Genomic DNA, 18,764 nt, shown 5'->3' on the forward strand with positions numbered 1-18,764 from the left:
GCGTCATTCTTTTTTTTTTTTTTTTTTTTTTTTTTTTTTTTTACGAACTATGGTTGCATTGATTCGCTTTGTAGGAAGCTCCGATAACATGTATACTGGCTATTCAAAAAAAAAAAAAGAAATACACATTGACAGTATGTGGCCTAAACAATAGACTCTATATGTTGATGTTGTTCTCCCTACTATTATTATTTTTTCTTATATCAGGGATCGGATTACCAAAAGGTATTAGACTAAACCAAATTCTTTAAACTCTACATATGTAGTCGATTAGCATTCTCCCTTAATTCAATTCTAACGACACAGTAATCTTCTTACTTAAGCCAATGGTTTTCTTGCATATAAAAAAGATCTTTGATATTAATTTGACTGTATGATAGTCGGTATCTCCCTCAGAACCATGAGACCCCCTCTCATAAACATTGCTATCACCTATTGTTACCCAATTCAAATTCTCATATTAGATTATACTCTCTACTAACAAGGATAAGACAATCTTATATTCCCATTGTTCCAAGACATATATGAAGAACAGTCTTTTTAATGTTTGCATTCTGTAAAAAAAAGATCTATTTCTTTTCAAAAATAATCGTTTAGAATAATTATACCATATATAATATTGATAGTGATCTTATGGACAGAATAGAAAGTATGATACTCGGGATCGTATTATGAAATTAAGGGGTCTTGTCTCAATTGGAAGCTATCTCCTTCTCCGTCAAGGTAGTACAAGCGGCATTCTCTCGTTCTTTGACGACATTCAACAATTATCACTTTTTTTTTTCAAGTAAGAAAAATCGGCTCATCTTCAATTCCAGACCTTTAGATTTCTGCCTGGAACAATTGTTATTCTAAAGCCATATTTAGCATGTCTTGTTAATTGATTCATATGACCGCAAAAAAAAAAAAAATAAGAAGCAATTGTGGCTCGGGTGGACTCCTATTTTTCATGAAAGGAGGACAAAAAACACATCAAACGGACCCGTTCCAGCTTGACACAAGAGGACAACAATGAATCATTCGAATGAAATCCAGAAAAGGAGATATAAAAAGACAGAAATATATGTTTCAGGTTCATTTAAGCTGGAATTAAGTCCGAGACCACCAATGCCCATTTAAGAAATGGAGCCTGTATTTCATTCCAGTACTCATCTGGTACTGCTTTGTTACGAGACTCACTCTATGGAAAGGCTTTTAAGAGAAAAAGAAAAAGGAAATAATCCCAAAGTAGATTTGGAAAGTTGTACAAATTAAATCAAGTTTTCCATGACAAACATACTTTATGACGTTTGGAATCTATGAGGAAGCAGGTTCTAGCATCTTCATTGCATGAATTCTCATGTCATAAAGTGTATCTCTGAACACAAACAATTTCTAATCATTCATCTTTCCGTGTGTTTCATCTTCCTTTTGTGGTCAAAGCACCTATAAATTTTTTCTTAATGAAAATTCAAAATTAGTGATGAAAACAATCAAAATAGGAAAGCGGTTTATTAAAGCTATCCTACCTCGGACATACAAAAAAAGAGAAAGTACCTTTTTGTAAATCAAATTCTCCGTTTAAAATAGAAATTCGTGTCCTGTTACTCTTTATACTAAAACGAACAAAGAGCGGCGTGAGTCCTTCAAAAGAGTATAAATAGTAAATGTAATTTGCTCAATTTGCCACAAAGTCTCATTTTCTTTTAATTTTCTTATATCAATTGACTAACGCTGGCCGTTTTCATTCCAATCATTTAATCATGTCTCGCAGCCTTTCCTTATTTACCGCCGTCATTCTTGCCATTAGCGCCATGAGCGCTGCAGCACCTGTCGAAAGCACGGCTTCCGTCTCAATTGATAACAACATTGCTTCAGTCGATATCTCATTAAATAAGCGTGAAGAAAGACGATTCAGAAAGAGAGCAAAGCATGCCAAGAGAGGTTCTAGTACCTATTCTGGTACTGCTACTTGGTTCCTTCCTGCTAGTGAAGGTGGATCTCAAGGTGCTTGTGGTCCTTCAGAAGGCAACAACTCTAACATTGTCGCTTTGAATGTCGCTCAATACGGCAACACAAGCAAGAAATCATCATGGTGTGGAAAGAAGATTAAAATTACAGGCCCTAAGGGTTCTACTATATCAAAGATCAATGATGCCTGTCCTGGCTGTAGTAAGGGTGACCTCGATCTTACTCCTGTTGTCTTCAAGAAAGTTGTTGGTGACATGAATAAGGGTGTTGGCAAGATCACCTGGAAGGTTGTCTAATTTTTCTCTTCGCCACTCTAGATTTTTTTTAAAAAAAAAGAATGATACGATTTCTTTTTTTTTTGTTACAAAACCTTTTTTTTGTACACTAGCTAATAAATCGTCTTTTTACCTATATATATTTGTTCTGGAGTCTGAAAATATATCAATTTATTAATTTTTTTTTAAAAAGGGGTTTGCCTATACTAAATAAGTTAAACATATTAAACAAGTGGCACTCCGCTCTTTAATTATAGAAGTTTCTGAATAGCTTTTCAAACTTGATATCAGCATTGCGCAAGAAGTGAAGACAAGAGGAGAGAGGCGTACAAACATTTTAATCGAGATAATTTATACTAACTGAGGCTGTGTTCCTTCTTATACTCTTATTGGTGATCATTCTTTGTTCAGATTTGTATCACCATTTGAAATTGCTGTATACACAAGTAGCAAAGTTGATTGGCCGCCCACGTGTAAGCAGAATAAACAAGATATCTATATGTTTTAGGAAGCCAAAGGGAGTCATAGAATCCTTTTTTGCTCTCAAAAAAAAACTTTATTCATCAAAGAGCAATAGATCAACAAAAAAGAATTTAAACGATTGTTGAAGATGTTCAGGTTGGATCTCTTTTTTTTTTATAGTCATCACAATGCTTTTTTTTTTATTTTAACGATTTATTTTAGTTTCTTTGAAGCTCTACCCTTTTTTCTTTGAACATATGCAAGTATTTCATTGTTCGCCTGAATTCCTTTTTTTAAGACAGCAATTGGTTACATTGGACAGCCACTTTCTCTGATTCCATTAATTAAGTTATGTGACATAACTGCAACCTTTACTGTACTAGAAGCATCATTGTTTTTCTTTATCAAAGTGCAATAGCTAGGTAAATAGGAATATAATGGGTTAATTTTTCGGTAAAAAAATATCCCTATTTTGAGCATGAGATGTATTCAATAGGAAAGCAGGTTTTAAATGATATTTTTCTTCTTTGCAAATAATATTTGAAGTTATTTCAGTGAAGGAATATATGAGCAGAATTACGCAACCGTTTATTTGGACGGATATACAGAATGTCTTTATATGTGCAATTGGAAATTCTGTTTTTTTTTTCTAGAAATGCAAAAAACTAACCCCGAAAACAAATGGTACTGGTTTTCTTCTACAGAATATATAGTACTCGTGTTTGACATTAGATTCCTTTGGCGATATTTTTGCCTCTTATTAGAAATGCCTTATTTTGGTTATAGAATTCTATTTTTAATGTGTAGAATGTTACACTCAGTTCTACGGAGACCGATGAACACAATAGAAAAACAGAGGGCCCTGAATGAAGAGATGATATGAAGATAGGATCAGCATTGAGCGTTTTGTCAAGGCAAATTCCATATTTGATTCGTAAGGCATTTTAGTGATGGTGACTAAACAGCCCGATGACGATCAAATAAATGCTTAATTTGACCATATTGAAAAAAGGAAATCAAGGCTAAGATTGTCAACTACAAAAGCTTAAGAATTGCACTTTCTGAAAAAAAAAAAGAACTATTATTTATTTGTATGAAATAAAATGCAGAGACGATTAAGAAGTAGTTTACATTAAGTATAGGTTAAGTTAAGAAATATACATTAAAATGGAACAAAAGGAAAATCATGTGATATATCTGAAGCCAGGGTGTCTATCACAAATCTCACTAACAGCTTCTCTTTCAAATTGCTCTTTAGAAAGATTATCACGTCTCTTGTTTTCGCGCATCAAGCTCAATTTGAAAATGATGGATATAACGGTAGCTCCACACATGAGACCCATACAAGCCAAGTTACCTTTGCCATAAAGAGGAGCATCATCGGCACGATAGATTTGACCACCAATTGCACCACCCACATTACCAATCGAGATAATAAAGGCAGTAGCAGCACCACGTTTGGTATGGCCACCAATGTTGTTTGTAAACCATGAAAGCATAGCTGGAATATGACTGAAGACACCAGTCACTGTAATACAAGCAGCAATATACATAGCAACAGCACCCTTATTGCGCAAAGCATATAAGAGACCATAACCTATACAACCAACAGCTGCAGGGATAGCAATATGAAGACCACGTTCGCGATGTTTATCGGCATGCATAGCAACCAAGACAGTAACCGCACAAGCTGTAGACAGATAAGTTGAATGCCACAATTTTCATGAAAACTTACCGATAGCATAAGGAGGAGCAGTCATTGCCTGAGCACGAAGATCAGTAAAGCCCATACCTTGAATGATACTAGGCAAGAACAAACTCAAACTGTAGAGGGGAGTTGAACCACAGATATAAACAAGCGAATGAACGTATACTCTATAATCCGTGAAAGCTGCGCGGAATTGTCTCCATGAGAAAAGTGTTTCTGTTGACGGGCCGGCATCTTCCCTAAGACGGTGAATAATAATTTCTCTTTCACGCTCATTGATGACTATAGCTTTTGTCAGATTTTTTCACACACATGTTTATACTTACATTTTGAATTCTCTGGGAAATTGGGAAGGAAAAAGTAAGCAGCAATAGATAATATGAGAGTGGGAATTGCTTCAATAATAAAAATCCATTGCCAGCCTCGAAGACCATTAATACCATCCATTTGCATAATACCATAAGCCTATATATAAAAAGTAAGCACTTCTATTCATTACCAATAGCCATTTATGCTTTACCAAAACACCACCAAATGCCTATACGATATACAGATTAATGAATAAATATATATATATGTAGACAGTGATAAACACTTACACCAGCCAATGTAGAGCATGCGAAAAACAAGGCTACACGAGTTGCTTGTTCACCCCGAGTGTACCATAAAGTAAGATAAAAAATGACACCTGGGAATAAGCCTGCCTCTGTGATACCCAAAAAGAAACGAGCAGCCAAAAGACCTAATTGATGTAAATACTTACATGCAAGACAAGAAACTGATATTCTTACCTGCGGTGCTACTACATGCAGCCATAGCAGCCATCTGTTTGTCGGATCAAGAGTTAATTTTCATACACAAAAAAATCAAAACAAATATTTACCACTGTGCCCCAAGATATCATGACAATTGGAATCCATTTGCTTGGACCAATTCTTTTCAAAATCATATTTGATGGTACTTCAAAAATAATCTAAACTCGATCTATCAACATAATACGCCTTTGATTTATTACTTACATAGCCAACAAAGAAAATAGACAGAGCAAGGTTGTAATCAGATGGATTGATATGTAGATCTGTGACAATGCCAGCTAATTTAGCATTACCAATATTAACACGGTCCAAGAAAGAGCAAAGGTATAAAAGACCCAAAAATGGAATGATACGAAGATCTAATTTCCAAATAACAGCCTTGAGTTCTTCAGCTGTTGGAGGAACAAAAGATGCATCGGTTTCACTGTCAAGTGAACGTTCAACATCGTTGTATTCAACAACAAGTTCATGCTTATCATAACTATGTTCTGTTTCTGTGAAATCTGCCTTGGTATCTTTCATGTGTGAGAAAGAGAAAAAAAGAATAAAAAAAGAGAGAGAGAGAGAGAGAAAATAGGTATAGTCTGTATTTCTCCTAATGCATGTTTATATACCCATCTTTCTGATTGCGCAGACATGCATTATGATGTGAAGGTTTTCCCACTAAGGGTTGCCCATTCAAATCATGCGGATTGAACCTCCACATTTTTTTATGGAAATTTTATGTAACGCAGTGGTATCCGGAGAATAGTTTCGCCCAATCTTCTCAATTAGTAAATGACTAACTGTGATATAATCCAATAAGCGTCTTCAAGATCATTAATAATAAGTTACATTCGCAAACCTTATTTCTCTTGACAAAGATTTTTTAGTGGTACGTACTAATAATTATTCATAAGAAAAGCATTGGTTTTTCATTGATTGAAACTCACTTTGTGTGATTAAGCAATATCGTCTTACTTAATGATTACTAAAGAGCAGAGATTCTATCTGGAGATATTATAAAAGAAGCATTCGGTTCGATCCGTTACTAACTATAGCTTTGATTATATGCAATACTAGCTAAACTTATCTTCGGGACTTGTTTCGCGAAGCAGCAGTAACATTTTTAATTATTTTCTTTTTATACAGAAAAAAAAATGGCAAATAAAATAGATCTTGAAGACATACAAGAGATCAGAGAAAAGTTTCCTTTCAAGAACTTGAAGATTCAAGATGATACAATACTCTATCAAAATGTCGATAGAAATACTTGTAGCACTTGTCAAAAACAAATGAAACACTATTGCTACTTTTGTTTTCAAGTGCTAGGTATGGACCGATCGCAAGTACCGATCGTTAAACTACCAATTCCTTTGGATATGTAAGCTTATTAGAATATGTCATTTGATGTCTTATGGCGATAGAATTAAACATGAAGGAGAAACGGATGGCAAAACAACAGCAATTCACGCAAAAGTATTGGCCGTTGACGATGTGAACATTTATAATTGGAAAAAAATGCCACAATACAGTCAGCCGGAACGAGTGTTGATGTTGTTTCCAGGACCCGTAAAGTGTTCTATATCAATTCGATTTTAAACTGACATGTAACAAACGTAGGACGCAAAAAAACTAAGCGAAATTCCACGAAATTCTTTCGACCATATGATAGTCATTGATGGTACTTGGAAACAGGCAAATAAGATTGTTCGAGATACACCATTATTACAAAAAGTACAGAAAGTAACCATTGAACCCCGTTCGACATTTTTTTGGCGCTATCAGGAAATAAGTATCAATTACTTATCGACAATTGAAGCAATCTACTACTTGTATGTAGAATATGCTCAAGCCTATGAAGAGGGAGATTATGATGGAAAATATGATAACTTGATGTTTTATTACAAGTATATGTATGATCTAATTCAATACTCATACTTGAAGGGAGAAAAAAAGGGTAAAGAATATTGTTGGAGACACAAATCAAACTACATCAAAGATAGATATCAAGAAACAGTCAAACGAGATGCTGCAGGCAAATTCATTGAATAAAAAAATCCTGAGAAAGGCACAATCCTTGATAATACGCTAATCGAGTATGAAAGAAGAGAATTGTAGCTACTTTGGTATATTAATATACCATCAGCAAATGGAGAATATGGTTTGTCCGATAATCTTGTATCTGACTTTTTTTTAACCTTAAAAAGTGAATTATGAGACAAGACAATTGGTTAATAAAATTGAGCATAGAATCAATGTTTTTTTAACTTTTTTTCTTTACTTTCTTACACTAACAACTGAAAAATGGCATTTTCTTCAGCACTAGTTCTCACCGATCTTAATGATTACATTGCTCCTTCACAAGCTTGTATTAAACCCATTGAAGTACAAAAATCTGAAGACAAAGGACCTGTAAGTAAAGTCATCTATCGAGATCTTCCTTATTTTATTTGAACCATAGTCCGAGATCAAGGTTGACACAGAAGGCGCTTATTACGAGATCAGTCAAGATGGAGGAGAAGAAAAGCTTGAAAAGGCCTCTATCTCCTTAAATGATTGCTTAGCTTGCAGGTATGCTTAAGGAAGGAAGGAAAAAAAGATTTGCTGACAAATACTACTTAGTGGCTGCGTAACGTCTGCAGAAAGTGTCTTGATTTCTATGCAATCACAAGATGAATTAATTAAAATTTTACAGCAAAACAAGGCCGCTATCGAACAAAATCAACCCCAAAACCATCGCACGATTGTTATCTCTATCAGTCCTCAATCAAGAGCTTCATTTGCGGCTAAATATCAACTGTCACTTTTACAAGTTCAACACAGACTTGTTTATTTCTTCAAGCACTTTTTAGGTGCACATCATGTTTTCGATATAGCATTTACTCAGGATTTGTCGCTAGTAGAATCTGCACGAGAATTTACAGATCGCTTTAAGCGTTATATGCAAAATGGAGGTGAAGCACTGGAAGCTGTTCTGCAACAAGCGGATATCGAAAAAGCATCCATGGAAGAAGAAGGCAAGCCTAAAGTACGTGCTAGGAGAAGAGCAGGTGCTAAAGCGGATAAATCGAGTGAATCCATCAATCAGGACTTACCTATGTTGGCTTCCTCTTGTCCTGGATGGGTTTGTTATGCTGAAAAGACACATGGAGAAGTATTGCCATTTATCACCGCAACCAAATCTCCTCAACAAATGATGGGATCACTTGTTAAAGACTACTTTGCAAAGAAGACTGGGCTAACGTAAGTAGCTCTAAAATGATAGGGAGTATGTACTTATTTGTTTTTTCAGACCTAATCAGATTTATCATGTTTCCATCATGCCATGTTATGACAAAAAGCTGGAGGCCAGTAGACCCGATTTCTTTCTAGAACAATATAATACAAGGGAAGTCGACTGTGTTTTGACAACAAGCGAAATTGACAAGATGGTTATTGAACACAACTTGGATTTTACCCAGTTGACTGAAAGTCCAATTGATGATATGTTCAACAAAGTTGGTATTGATCCTACAACTCAAATGGAAACAGCATATGGTGTACCCGGTTCATCTTCAGGAGGTGCTCTAGAGTACATTTTTGCGACCGCAGCTCGTGAATTATTTAATATCCATGATGTACCCAATGACCCTTTGAATATGGCATCACCTCGTGTGATGATAAAGACAGGTAAAAATGCAGATGTCAAAGAATACTTTTTACAAGGTGATGATGGCCGTATTTTGTTACGGTTCGCTACTGCTTATGGGTTCCGTAATATTCAAAACATTGTTCGCAAAATTAAGACTGGAAAATGTAACTATCACTATATCGAAGTCATGGCATGCCCTGGTGGCTGTGCTAATGGTGGTGGACAATTGCCTGCTCAAGCAGATTCAGAGCAGATAGTTAATGCTAAAGACTGGGTGAATTATGTAGAAAACATTTATCGCTCTTCACAAGGTGTTAAACCAGAAGAAAACGAAATCATCAAAAGTATCTACAAGTAAGTGATTTTTTTTATGGGTAAAGGAGATATTCATAATGACTTGTATAGTGAGTGGATTATTAATCCCAGTTCTGAAAGAGCTAACCAACTTTTACGTACTCAATACCACGCTGTAACCCAAAATTTTGGGAATCCTCTAGCTACTAAATGGTAGAGAAAAAAAAGAACCAAACATCTTAGACACCTTGTTAGACAAACGATGTAAATAAAACTTAAGGAATGTTTTTTTATTGTACCCCTTATCATTCAAGCTATGGCTAAAATTGATTAAATAAGTTCTTTTTTTATGTTTTATTCATAGTATCTCACAACCACATTTCTTGGGGCCTCAATAAGCGCTAAACTAATGCAAACGCGCACTTATAGCTCAATTCGATGCTTCAAGGAGCTTTTACATTCGATGGTACTTGATACTCATTCATAAAATCGAATCTTGGTGTGCAAGTAACATGAAGATTACAAAAATCTGTACAAAAACATGTCAGTATTTCAGTATCAGTCCCAATCAAACCATCCAAAAGTGCCTATAGTCACGTGCGGTCACGTGCTTTTAAAGTATGTTAGTCATATTATACTGTAAAATAAAATTGACATGTAAGTCGCTTTGTCGGAGTGGTTAACGAGCTGGCCTGCTAAGCCAGTGCTCTTTGAGCGCGCAGGTTCGAATCCTGCAGGCGACGCATTTTTTATTTTGAGAAATTTATGATGTAGCGAACTAAAAAGAACTGTCATTTCTTTTTTGTCTTCATTACAATGTAACAGGACAAAGGTATAGAGCTATAGGCAGTGATACGAGACAAGACTTGATTTTTATACCAGTAACGTATGGAAAAGTTTATACAATAGAATCCAAAGCAAAGGAACGATTGTATGTAATGAGCATTACGTTGTTAAGGCAACGAACCTTTAAATAAATGGTTTAAAGTAAAACAGAAGATAAGAGTTCACATAGAAATGATAAAGTAAAAGACATTCCTATGTCGATATCCAGGAAGTCAAATAGACAAAAATAAGTATTTAAGCCAATACCAACGGCCTAACAAGTAGCTTTTTTCTTTAAAAATGTGTTTATTGATTGAGCCGCGTACACTAAGATCAATAGTCAAAGTGAAGAGGCGGGTGCAATTAAAATGAAAGTTAATAAAATAAAACGAAATATACTAAACAAAATAAAAAAAAAGCTATATGATTGAATGGCATTGATCCTCTTGAATAGTCTGACGAAAATTGAATCGGATGCTTACTAATATGGCCGTGGGTACAATGAGGGTCTTGTCAAAGATAAATCTCATATGAGCAAGCCAAATTTGTGAAAGAGTAATTATGAGGATTCTGTATGGTTTGATTCCTTTCCGTTGGCAGTACCAGATGTACGAGAAGTTTAGGGACAGAAGAGCCTCTTTGATATCATATATTGAGGTGGTAGGCCAAAGAAACTCAAAGATGATTTCCTGCCATACCTTCTCTTTAGTTGGACAATGAAAGAGCATATGGCTAATAGAGTCAGTGGTAGTTAAGCACACCGGACAGAAGGGAGAGTCAAACACACGAGACATAATAAAATGTAAGAATCGACGATGAGAAATACACCCCAAGATATACTGGTATGTCACATTACGTTGAATGGTGGTAAGAGACAGAGACTAAAAGAATTTCCATTTCACTTCTGTAATATTTCTCAAAGCCAAAGGAGGAGCCATAGACGAGAGAACTGACTGACGAAATGTCTTAGCCGAAGCCTTGACGCTACCAATACCTTGATCATCTTGAAACCGAAATTGGTTGATCAAAGGTGCAAATGAGACCGTCAAGCCTTCAAGTGAAGCAGGACTACATACAGAGCTAAAAAATGGCTGAAGTTTCAAACTCCCAGATGCAAGACCTTTGAAGACTGTGGAGGGAGTACGCTTCCAATGAAGTAATGAAGGATCACGAGTATCTTTCCAGTGAACAAAGTTGAGTCTAGCATCAACTTGAAAGACATCTGACTCCATTATTTTCTTGACACGTAGGGGGACAACGAAGGACGAAGAAGGAGGAACGTAAAGCACAGCTCGCAAAGGTAGGACCATAGCGGTAGCAGTATTAAGGCGAGCATTAGCAAATGATCGAGGAAGACAATCAATGGCACGATATAGCATATTAATAGTGCCAGTTATTTGTTTTTTCAGCTCTTGTGTACGAGAAGAAGGAAACAACAATGGAACCTGATGATATTTGCAGTCATTGATATTATGAATATGAAGGCTAAGTAAGTACGAGACCGGATAAGCATCAATAGTATCTTGATTATACGCCAACAAAGGATGCAGCCAGCGAAAACATAAAGCCGAGGCCTGAAACTGAATATCAATTACTCCAAGTCCACCTTTTTCTTTTGGCAGCGTCCATACTTTCCAGGGAATAACAGGAACTATATTCTTACGCAAGAATTGAATGGCCAAAGGTTCCAATTGTTTGAAATCAGCAAGCGTCAACGGAGTAACCCGCAAGATATACCATATTTTAAACAATATCAGTGAATTCAAGACAGTGGCACGGCCAACAACAGACAATGAACGTGTAGAGTGGATTTGTATGGCAGTCTTAACCTTTGTTATCATAGAACCCATAAAATTGACTCTTTGAATACGGCTTTGTATCAATGGAAAACCCAAATAAATTAAGGGTTCATCACCTTCGACAGAGTGCAAATGCTTGATAGCCATTATGTAGCCTTGAAATTGACGATCATGGAGAATGGAGAGCAAGAAAGGTTCAAAAGCCAAATTATACAGAATAGGAGAGAGAGGATCACCCTGTTTCAATCCGCATAATTTAGCAACTTCGGAGGAGAGATGTCCATTGATGTTGATTCGGATAAGATTATCGCCTATTAACTTGTAAATGCATTTAATCAGTGGGGAAGGGAAGCCAAGCTTTTTCATCACTTTCTTCAAGTAGTGTAAATTAACAAGTAACCCAATCGGCCAAAGTAAAGTAAAGCGAGAATATTTCTTCTGATCTTTATTGAGTAACAATTTGAATGGTTTATATACTCGTTCATTGAGAAAATAATTACCAACCCTAACGTAAGTCTAGGATAAAATAGGGATGGCTTTATTTAATTTGAATTAAACTAATACTTATATCTACTCTATAGTAGTCATGTTGGACTTGCAAAAATGCAATTATGATAGTCCAAGTACTATAAATCTATGAGCCATTGTAGAAATGGTACGACCTGTCAAGACTTTGCTGACTAAAAATAAGACGAGCAATATGTGCTAAAGTCTAATGTAATATAAAGTAATACAACAATTAGAATTCAAAATAAAAGAGTAATCTATACCAAGTAAACTAATAGAATCAAAGGCAGGCCACTGTTATGAGTAGGAAAAGGTGAGAGAAGGATTACAGTCTTGTATGCCCTTGCTTTTGGTTTGAAAGGAGGTGTAAAGCGGTATGTGTTTGTTGTAAAGTGGAGTAGGTATCAAAGGAGATGTTGTCAATGACAAATCTCCTGTGTGCTTTCCAGACTTGCGAAAAGGCAGTAATGGCAATGCCAATGACTGTTGAGCTTTTCTTTTGTGAATAATCCATTCTGAAGAAGTTTAGTGTAACAAGTGCTTGAATAACATCTTTGACAGTGGTCGTAGGTCACAGAAATTCAAAAATGAGATTGTTTCAAAAAAATGTCTTTGGCAAACGGAACAAGAAGGTAGGGAGTATTTAACAAGAACTATGTAATAAAGAATTTGCCTGGAGGATAGTTTGGTAACAAGCAGCCGGTACATCGTAGTACGAGCAACTGGCTGCAAATACCAGCTCCAAAACTCAAACCAAAAGGCGCTAGAAATGGCCCACAGACGCTCCGGGGCAGACATAGTACTCTGACAAGTTAACCGAAATTTCTTTATCGATACCCTAGTGATTTATCGGGTCAGAGTCGCGAATTGGATGGAGTCTACAAATGGAACAAGCAATAGTGATGGGAATGGTAGTACCGTAAAAATTCTGGAGATTCTGCGAATGTTTTCAATGGTTTGACTTTAGATTTGTATTGAATAACATGAATGCTTGAGCTGGGACGAATTGGATTCTTTTTGGTAAACGGAGCAAACGGGATATTAAAGGTTGTAAAACGGCCTTCATCGGTAAACGCAGGCAAGCTTGGCAGGCCAATGTTACCTGGATATACAGAAAAGATGTGATTTAAACCCCGACGACATTTTTCTGACATATATTAGTTCAATATAATTCTTTATGAATTGTGTCCGCCTCTTGAGCACCGTTAGCGAACCTTTATGCTAAGAAATAGTAGAAATCTTCGAGAGGTATTCTGTATATGGGCCTTGTCGCTTATCGTTGTGGAAAGAAATGTGATGTATCGGTAAATAAACTACAAGCTGCTTTTAAGAATACAATTGAACAATTTCCTTTTTTTGCGCCAGATCTGTGGTATTTATGCTAAAAGTGACAGCCTTATAATTTTCTTACGCCCTTCAAAACATTATGTTTGGAAAAAAACTCATTTTGAGGCTTTGTGGCCAACCATTACCGTTGAAGATATCATGAAAGTGATCTATTCTATGAACTTCTAGTTCATTCCTTACACTCAAAAAGTCAAAAAATTCTCAAGAAATAGTATCCAAGGCATAAGTCAGATGCTGAAAGCTCATTGGAATACTGGCTTTAATGATGTTCCCTTTTATCTCATCACTACCCTTAGATCCACTCGTGTACTCTCAGCTTTTTAATTGATGAGAAACACTTACATAATCGTTTATAGTTAAATATTATATATTCTCATCTATATATTTCTTTAAATTACGACCATCTATTGACAGTCTTTCGTTCTAATATACGTGAAGCAAAAATAAAAAAACTTTAAAAAGCATTTTGTATAATAATTTTGTACAAATCAATTTTTAATAAGTTCAACATGTTCATGAGAAATCTTTGTCGTTCAAAAGCTTTTTACAAGTTATTAATTGCTTTAGCCATATTGTTTGTTGATATATATAGAAGAAAAAACAAAGGTTTTACGCAATCTTGAAGCATTTTCTTCTAAAGAAACTGTGTTTGAAGCTACTCACACGTTGAGAAGACTGATTTATAGTAAGAAATATCTCAAGCTTCATATATAAGTTAAAAGACAATGAGTTTCACTGTAAAAAAATAATGCAAAAATCATTTGCTTTTGCATCTTACAATGAAATCAGGGGAACAATCACTATGACATTGATTAGTCAAGCCACTCAGCTCTGATTTTGTTACTTTTTTAAACACTGTAGAATTTTTTATTATCGCTTGTCTTTTTTGCGAAGATAGATGAATAATGTTCAAAAGGCTTCTATTCTTACTCGCCTTTTCTATAGACATGGAAGTATAATGTCTTCCAACGGTGTAGCTGTGTCTTTTGTGCTTTGCTTTTTTGGCGCTGTTCAGATACGAGGTTACACTGAAGCTTATGTAATCAAAAGCTATGCATAATACACCTACAGATTGACTGTTCTACTCAAATTGGCTTCCCAAGTGTCTACAAGGTTCTCCGTCAAGATATAATACTGGATCAAACTGCTTATCTTAGATCTGGCTCTCTTGGCCGATTGAAAATATTCATTCGAGACTTTAACAAGTCTTCGCGGTATATGTTTCCTTTGAGTTTTTTTTGTCTCCGTTTATGTCCTTCTCCTTTTAATTCTTACTTCTTTTTTTGTTTGTGTTCTATTTATGTTTAAAAAGTGCGATGGGACCTCTTTTGTCTATACTCTACAGGTATCGTGTTGCTGTATATTTAAAAATGTATGTCTTTTCCTCCTGTATTATAAATTACAATGATACCTCTATTGTGATCCATGACAGAGTTTCTTGCTTCACAATTAAGGCATGTCTTTGACTAGATTTAGTGCTTTTGCACTGCTTGTTTCTCTTCATTTATTGACAAAAACACTCTCAAGTGAGATCCGTCTGCAGGATCTACTTGTATAATAGATCTCTTCTATGAAATGACGCTTTGCTTTTGTGCATATGATATCTAACTGTTCGTCTTTTCATTTCTTCCTTTTCTTTCTTCTTTCAACTCAACCAAAGCGTGAGTACGGTTTGTGAACGTCCTTAAGAAGAGAAACAATGCTCATCAAAACAGAGAATACACCTAACACTCAAAGTAAAAAGAAAATCGGTATTTGAAACATTAAGCTCTCCTTTTGCATGACATCTATTGTTTATCATGTCCAAAGCTGCTCTTTTTGACCACAAAAGTATTAAGTACTATAATATGGTCTACTCGGTTATGATTTGCACATCGGATGGCGTAGAAACAAGTGTATACTTGCTAGTCAGTATCTACTAAAAAGAGCCTTCTTTTTCTACCATTGACAGTGTACAATGAAATTTAGATACAGATTTGAAGACAATGCTCAAATAGATTCAACCTTTTCATTTTAGTAAACTCGATTTCTTTTTACCAGAGGTACTTAGGTGTAGTTCTAGCTCACATTGATTGGATTAGACACATATTGAATCAGTTTGACATTTAGAAGTTTTTAATGGAAGCATAGGGTTTATTGACAAGTTAATAGTAATGTATACAGACATAAACAGAGATAAAGAAAAAGAGGGCTACTGATTTTTTTTTTTGCTTACTCTTACTGTCAAACATGCACTCAGAATTCCGTGAAGAGTATCAACTTACTTATTATTGTCTTTTCGCTTTCTATATATTTGGCATAGTCATGTAGCATGTACTTGCATTTCAAAGGTGCACCAACAAGACCAACAAGCTTTCTCGCATCTTCAGGCTAAATAAGGAGGATAGAACTTTGCATCTTAATACAACTATAGGTTGGTTTATATTCAAGGGCTGTAGCATAAGCAAAGGACGTAGCCCACAGCCAAAACTTCATAACAAAGAGCATTCTTCACACTTACGGAAAGCTGCTCATCTACAGTCTTCCTGATTTTGTCTTTCACTCAGCACTTGATGTTTTTTATAATTTATACCCGTATTACTTCTAGAGAAGTTCGAAGTGAATGAGATAAGTGACTGATTGATATGTGTAGACCCAAACTCTAGCGTAAAAAAGATTCAATATAAATACTAAAAAGAAGATGTAATTGATATCAATAAAGTACTTGCTCTCATAGATAAATGTCATATTGAGTTTATCAAGACCAAAAACTAGCTCATGGTCTTCATGAAACAATGACTTCATTATGTGTACTGCCAAGTAATAGCGAGTTTTCTCTCAATAAATATTTGATCAAAATTACAGATTTATGAATCATGTGTTCCTGAACACCTAGACCTCTTCCATCACTTCAAACGATTCTTCCCAAAAAAAAAAGAATGGCCATTTACCCCAACTTAGAAAACAACAGACTCGTTCTGTGGTCGAATCCACCTCTCCAACAAAGCAATCCTACTGGGAAAATCGCCTTTTATAGAGTTGATGAGAAAAAGAAACATTAGAAACCCAAGTATGCGGGCTCAAGAAATAAACAGTGAAAAAAAAAGTATCTCAAAATGTCTCCTTGATGCGCTTTTACTGTCTTTCTCGTGGGATTTGTGATGACAAACAATAAATCAAACAATATGCTTGTGAGTGTTTTCGGCAATATAAGGCCCGCTTGGGTTGAGATTGCCTTATCATCTCCTAAATCAGAATCTTCGGGGAAGAGGGTAATTGTCTATTTTGTGACGTATATGCTTCATTTTCTGGATTAACTTTAATCAAACTGTGTATTACACGCTATCCTGAAAATCTAACTTTTGAATAAGTGTGAGATTGAGGAAAAATTAAACTAATAGAGGGTCTATTTACTTTTTTAAGACTCAATCCCTTTCAGGTCAAAATTACGAAGGCATGGGAAAAACAGAGATTTTCTTGTAGACCCAAATTAAAATATCATGCTAAAGGTTTAATTGGGCAAGGCTAAGATTGTTACATACAAATTCAAGCCTTAATTGTCTCACAATGATACAAAAAGTCATCCAAGAAATCGCAGTAAGTGTATATTTTTAAATTTGTTACACTGGGCATTCATTTATATATGATTCTGAAAGTTGACAGGTTTCATTCTCTATTTAGCACAAAAAAAAGTAGAAATTAACTGAATATAGAGATGCCTTCTATGAATATTATGTCTATATCGAGAGATATTTCATGATTCCTTGGGAAATAAACAAGCATTTCGCTTAACAGTAATAATGAAACCCTGATGTTTACGATCTGAAAAAATGTGGGGAAAGCTAGTTGTGCTACTTTCCTTTTAGAACTCTTTTGGAAAGTACTTGTTAGACAAAGAGCAATAAAAAACGTGACCATGTGAATGGTTGGTCTATATTTTGAACTGTCAGATTTTGTATAAATACTAGGCCAAAAAAACATATTGTCTGTCAAACCCACTCCTCATATTTAATATAATGACTTCTTCTATCGATCAAAAGCCTGACATCCAACACCATGAGGCTGTTAATGTTGATATGAGCCATCACAGTGACTCCAACTATGACGCTGAAAAGGCTATCACTCAAACTGCTGCTCAAATGCATGTAAACACATTGCTTCCAAATGGTCTTTCCAAGTTCCAACCAGCTCCTATTGGTTTCGGTGCATTCGCCTTGTGTTCATTTGTCCTTGGTCTATACAATACTGGCCTCATTGTTAATTTACCACAAGTTGCTGTGGGTGTTGCTTTCGGTTATGGTGCTATGGGTCAATTCATCTGTGGTATTTGTGAATTAGTTCTTGGAAACATGTTTGCTGCTACATCCATGTTGACATTCTCTGGTTTCTTCCTTACATATGGTATTATGATGATTCCTAGCTCAGGCTTCTTTGAATTTGCTATGGCCAATGGTGGACTTAAGACAGTTGAGTTATGTATGGGCCTTGTTCAAGTTGGTTATGCCATTGCCGCTTTCTTGTTCTTGCTTGGTACTTTGCGTCAACCTATCCTTATTCGTCTTGTTCTTTTACAAGTTTTCTTGGCCTTCTTGTTTGGCGGTATTGCTGGATTATCTGGTATTCATGGTTTTAATCTTGCAAGTGGTTGGGTCTCATTTACATTGTCCCTTACTGCTTGGTACGTTATGTGTGCTCTCTTGTTCACTCCTGAGCACACTATGATCAAGTTTCCCTTCTTTTAAAGAGAGAAAATGTCACTTTAATGCTATATATATACACATACATACATTTATTGCCTTCATTTGTTAATTATACCAAAGGATTTTTTTCTATTAACACATTTTACACAAAGCCAGGTGCTAACCATTTAATACATAATAAACCTTGATATCATAAATACTTCATGCGATTCGTATTTAGTCAAGACCACTAAATGAGTCCTTTAACTTGTTGATATTCACTTACTTAAGGCTATAATCACAATAAAAATACTTATCCGAAACAGAAAGGAGAATGGTGCCTTCTATTTACCAGCAAAATTAGCCGCTTTTTTCAGAAATAACCAAATTTATTCTTCATTTTTCCAGAATCAGATTTCACAAATAAATTCTCCATATTTTCCATTGTAGTACATACGTTGAGTATTGCTATGTCAGATTCAAGGTCAATTAGCACACTCTAACTCTCATC

At 35.4% G+C, this 18,764-nt stretch overlaps 6 protein-coding genes and 1 non-coding gene across 7 annotated transcripts; 5 read left to right on the forward strand and 2 right to left on the reverse strand.

Moving 5' to 3' along the window:
* The first annotated feature begins 1,663 nt into the window (after positions 1-1,663).
* B0P05DRAFT_546635 (uncharacterized protein) lies at positions 1,664-2,367 on the forward strand. The gene has a single exon (XM_051578782.1). The coding sequence runs from the start codon at positions 1,743-1,745 to the stop codon at positions 2,244-2,246; it is 504 nt and encodes a 167-aa protein (XP_051433660.1). The 5' UTR covers positions 1,664-1,742; the 3' UTR covers positions 2,247-2,367.
* A 1,394-nt stretch (positions 2,368-3,761) lies between these two features.
* On the reverse strand, positions 3,762-5,871 carry B0P05DRAFT_546644 (major facilitator superfamily domain-containing protein). The gene is made up of 8 exons (XM_051578783.1): positions 5,415-5,871; positions 5,279-5,368; positions 5,187-5,220; positions 4,995-5,137; positions 4,916-4,933; positions 4,722-4,860; positions 4,423-4,677; positions 3,762-4,377 (listed from the first exon to the last, which is right to left on the reverse strand). Exons 1-8 carry the CDS (start codon positions 5,730-5,732, stop codon positions 3,872-3,874), a joined length of 1,503 nt encoding a protein of 500 aa, XP_051433661.1. The 5' UTR covers positions 5,733-5,871; the 3' UTR covers positions 3,762-3,871.
* Positions 5,872-6,125: 254 nt separating this feature from the next.
* B0P05DRAFT_546647 (DTW domain-containing protein) lies at positions 6,126-7,441 on the forward strand. The gene is made up of 3 exons (XM_051578784.1): positions 6,126-6,573; positions 6,617-6,761; positions 6,813-7,441. The coding sequence occupies exons 1-3, from the start codon at positions 6,350-6,352 to the stop codon at positions 7,242-7,244; spliced, it is 801 nt and encodes a 266-aa protein (XP_051433662.1). The 5' UTR covers positions 6,126-6,349; the 3' UTR covers positions 7,245-7,441.
* A 65-nt stretch (positions 7,442-7,506) lies between these two features.
* Positions 7,507-9,417, forward strand: B0P05DRAFT_546652 (iron hydrogenase). The gene is made up of 5 exons (XM_051578785.1): positions 7,507-7,604; positions 7,654-7,763; positions 7,815-8,435; positions 8,485-9,177; positions 9,229-9,417. Exons 3-5 carry the CDS (start codon positions 7,852-7,854, stop codon positions 9,332-9,334), a joined length of 1,383 nt encoding a protein of 460 aa, XP_051433663.1. The 5' UTR covers positions 7,507-7,604; positions 7,654-7,763; positions 7,815-7,851; the 3' UTR covers positions 9,335-9,417.
* Positions 9,418-9,778: 361 nt separating this feature from the next.
* Positions 9,779-9,860, forward strand: B0P05DRAFT_t57. The gene has a single exon. It is a non-coding gene; the product is annotated as a tRNA-Ser (tRNA).
* A 5,975-nt stretch (positions 9,861-15,835) lies between these two features.
* B0P05DRAFT_546657 (uncharacterized protein) lies at positions 15,836-16,385 on the reverse strand. Its single transcript, XM_051578786.1, has one exon. The coding sequence runs from the start codon at positions 16,377-16,379 to the stop codon at positions 16,179-16,181; it is 201 nt and encodes a 66-aa protein (XP_051433664.1). The 5' UTR covers positions 16,380-16,385; the 3' UTR covers positions 15,836-16,178.
* A 1,180-nt stretch (positions 16,386-17,565) lies between these two features.
* Positions 17,566-18,546, forward strand: B0P05DRAFT_546658 (GPR1/FUN34/yaaH family-domain-containing protein). Its single transcript, XM_051578787.1, has one exon. The coding sequence runs from the start codon at positions 17,591-17,593 to the stop codon at positions 18,314-18,316; it is 726 nt and encodes a 241-aa protein (XP_051433665.1). The 5' UTR covers positions 17,566-17,590; the 3' UTR covers positions 18,317-18,546.
* Positions 18,547-18,764: the final 218 nt, after the last annotated feature.

Source organism: Gilbertella persicaria (assembly GCF_025201335.1).
Source record: "Gilbertella persicaria strain CBS 190.32 chromosome Unknown B0P05scaffold_26, whole genome shotgun sequence".
Taxonomy (NCBI): domain Eukaryota; kingdom Fungi; phylum Mucoromycota; class Mucoromycetes; order Mucorales; family Choanephoraceae; genus Gilbertella; species Gilbertella persicaria.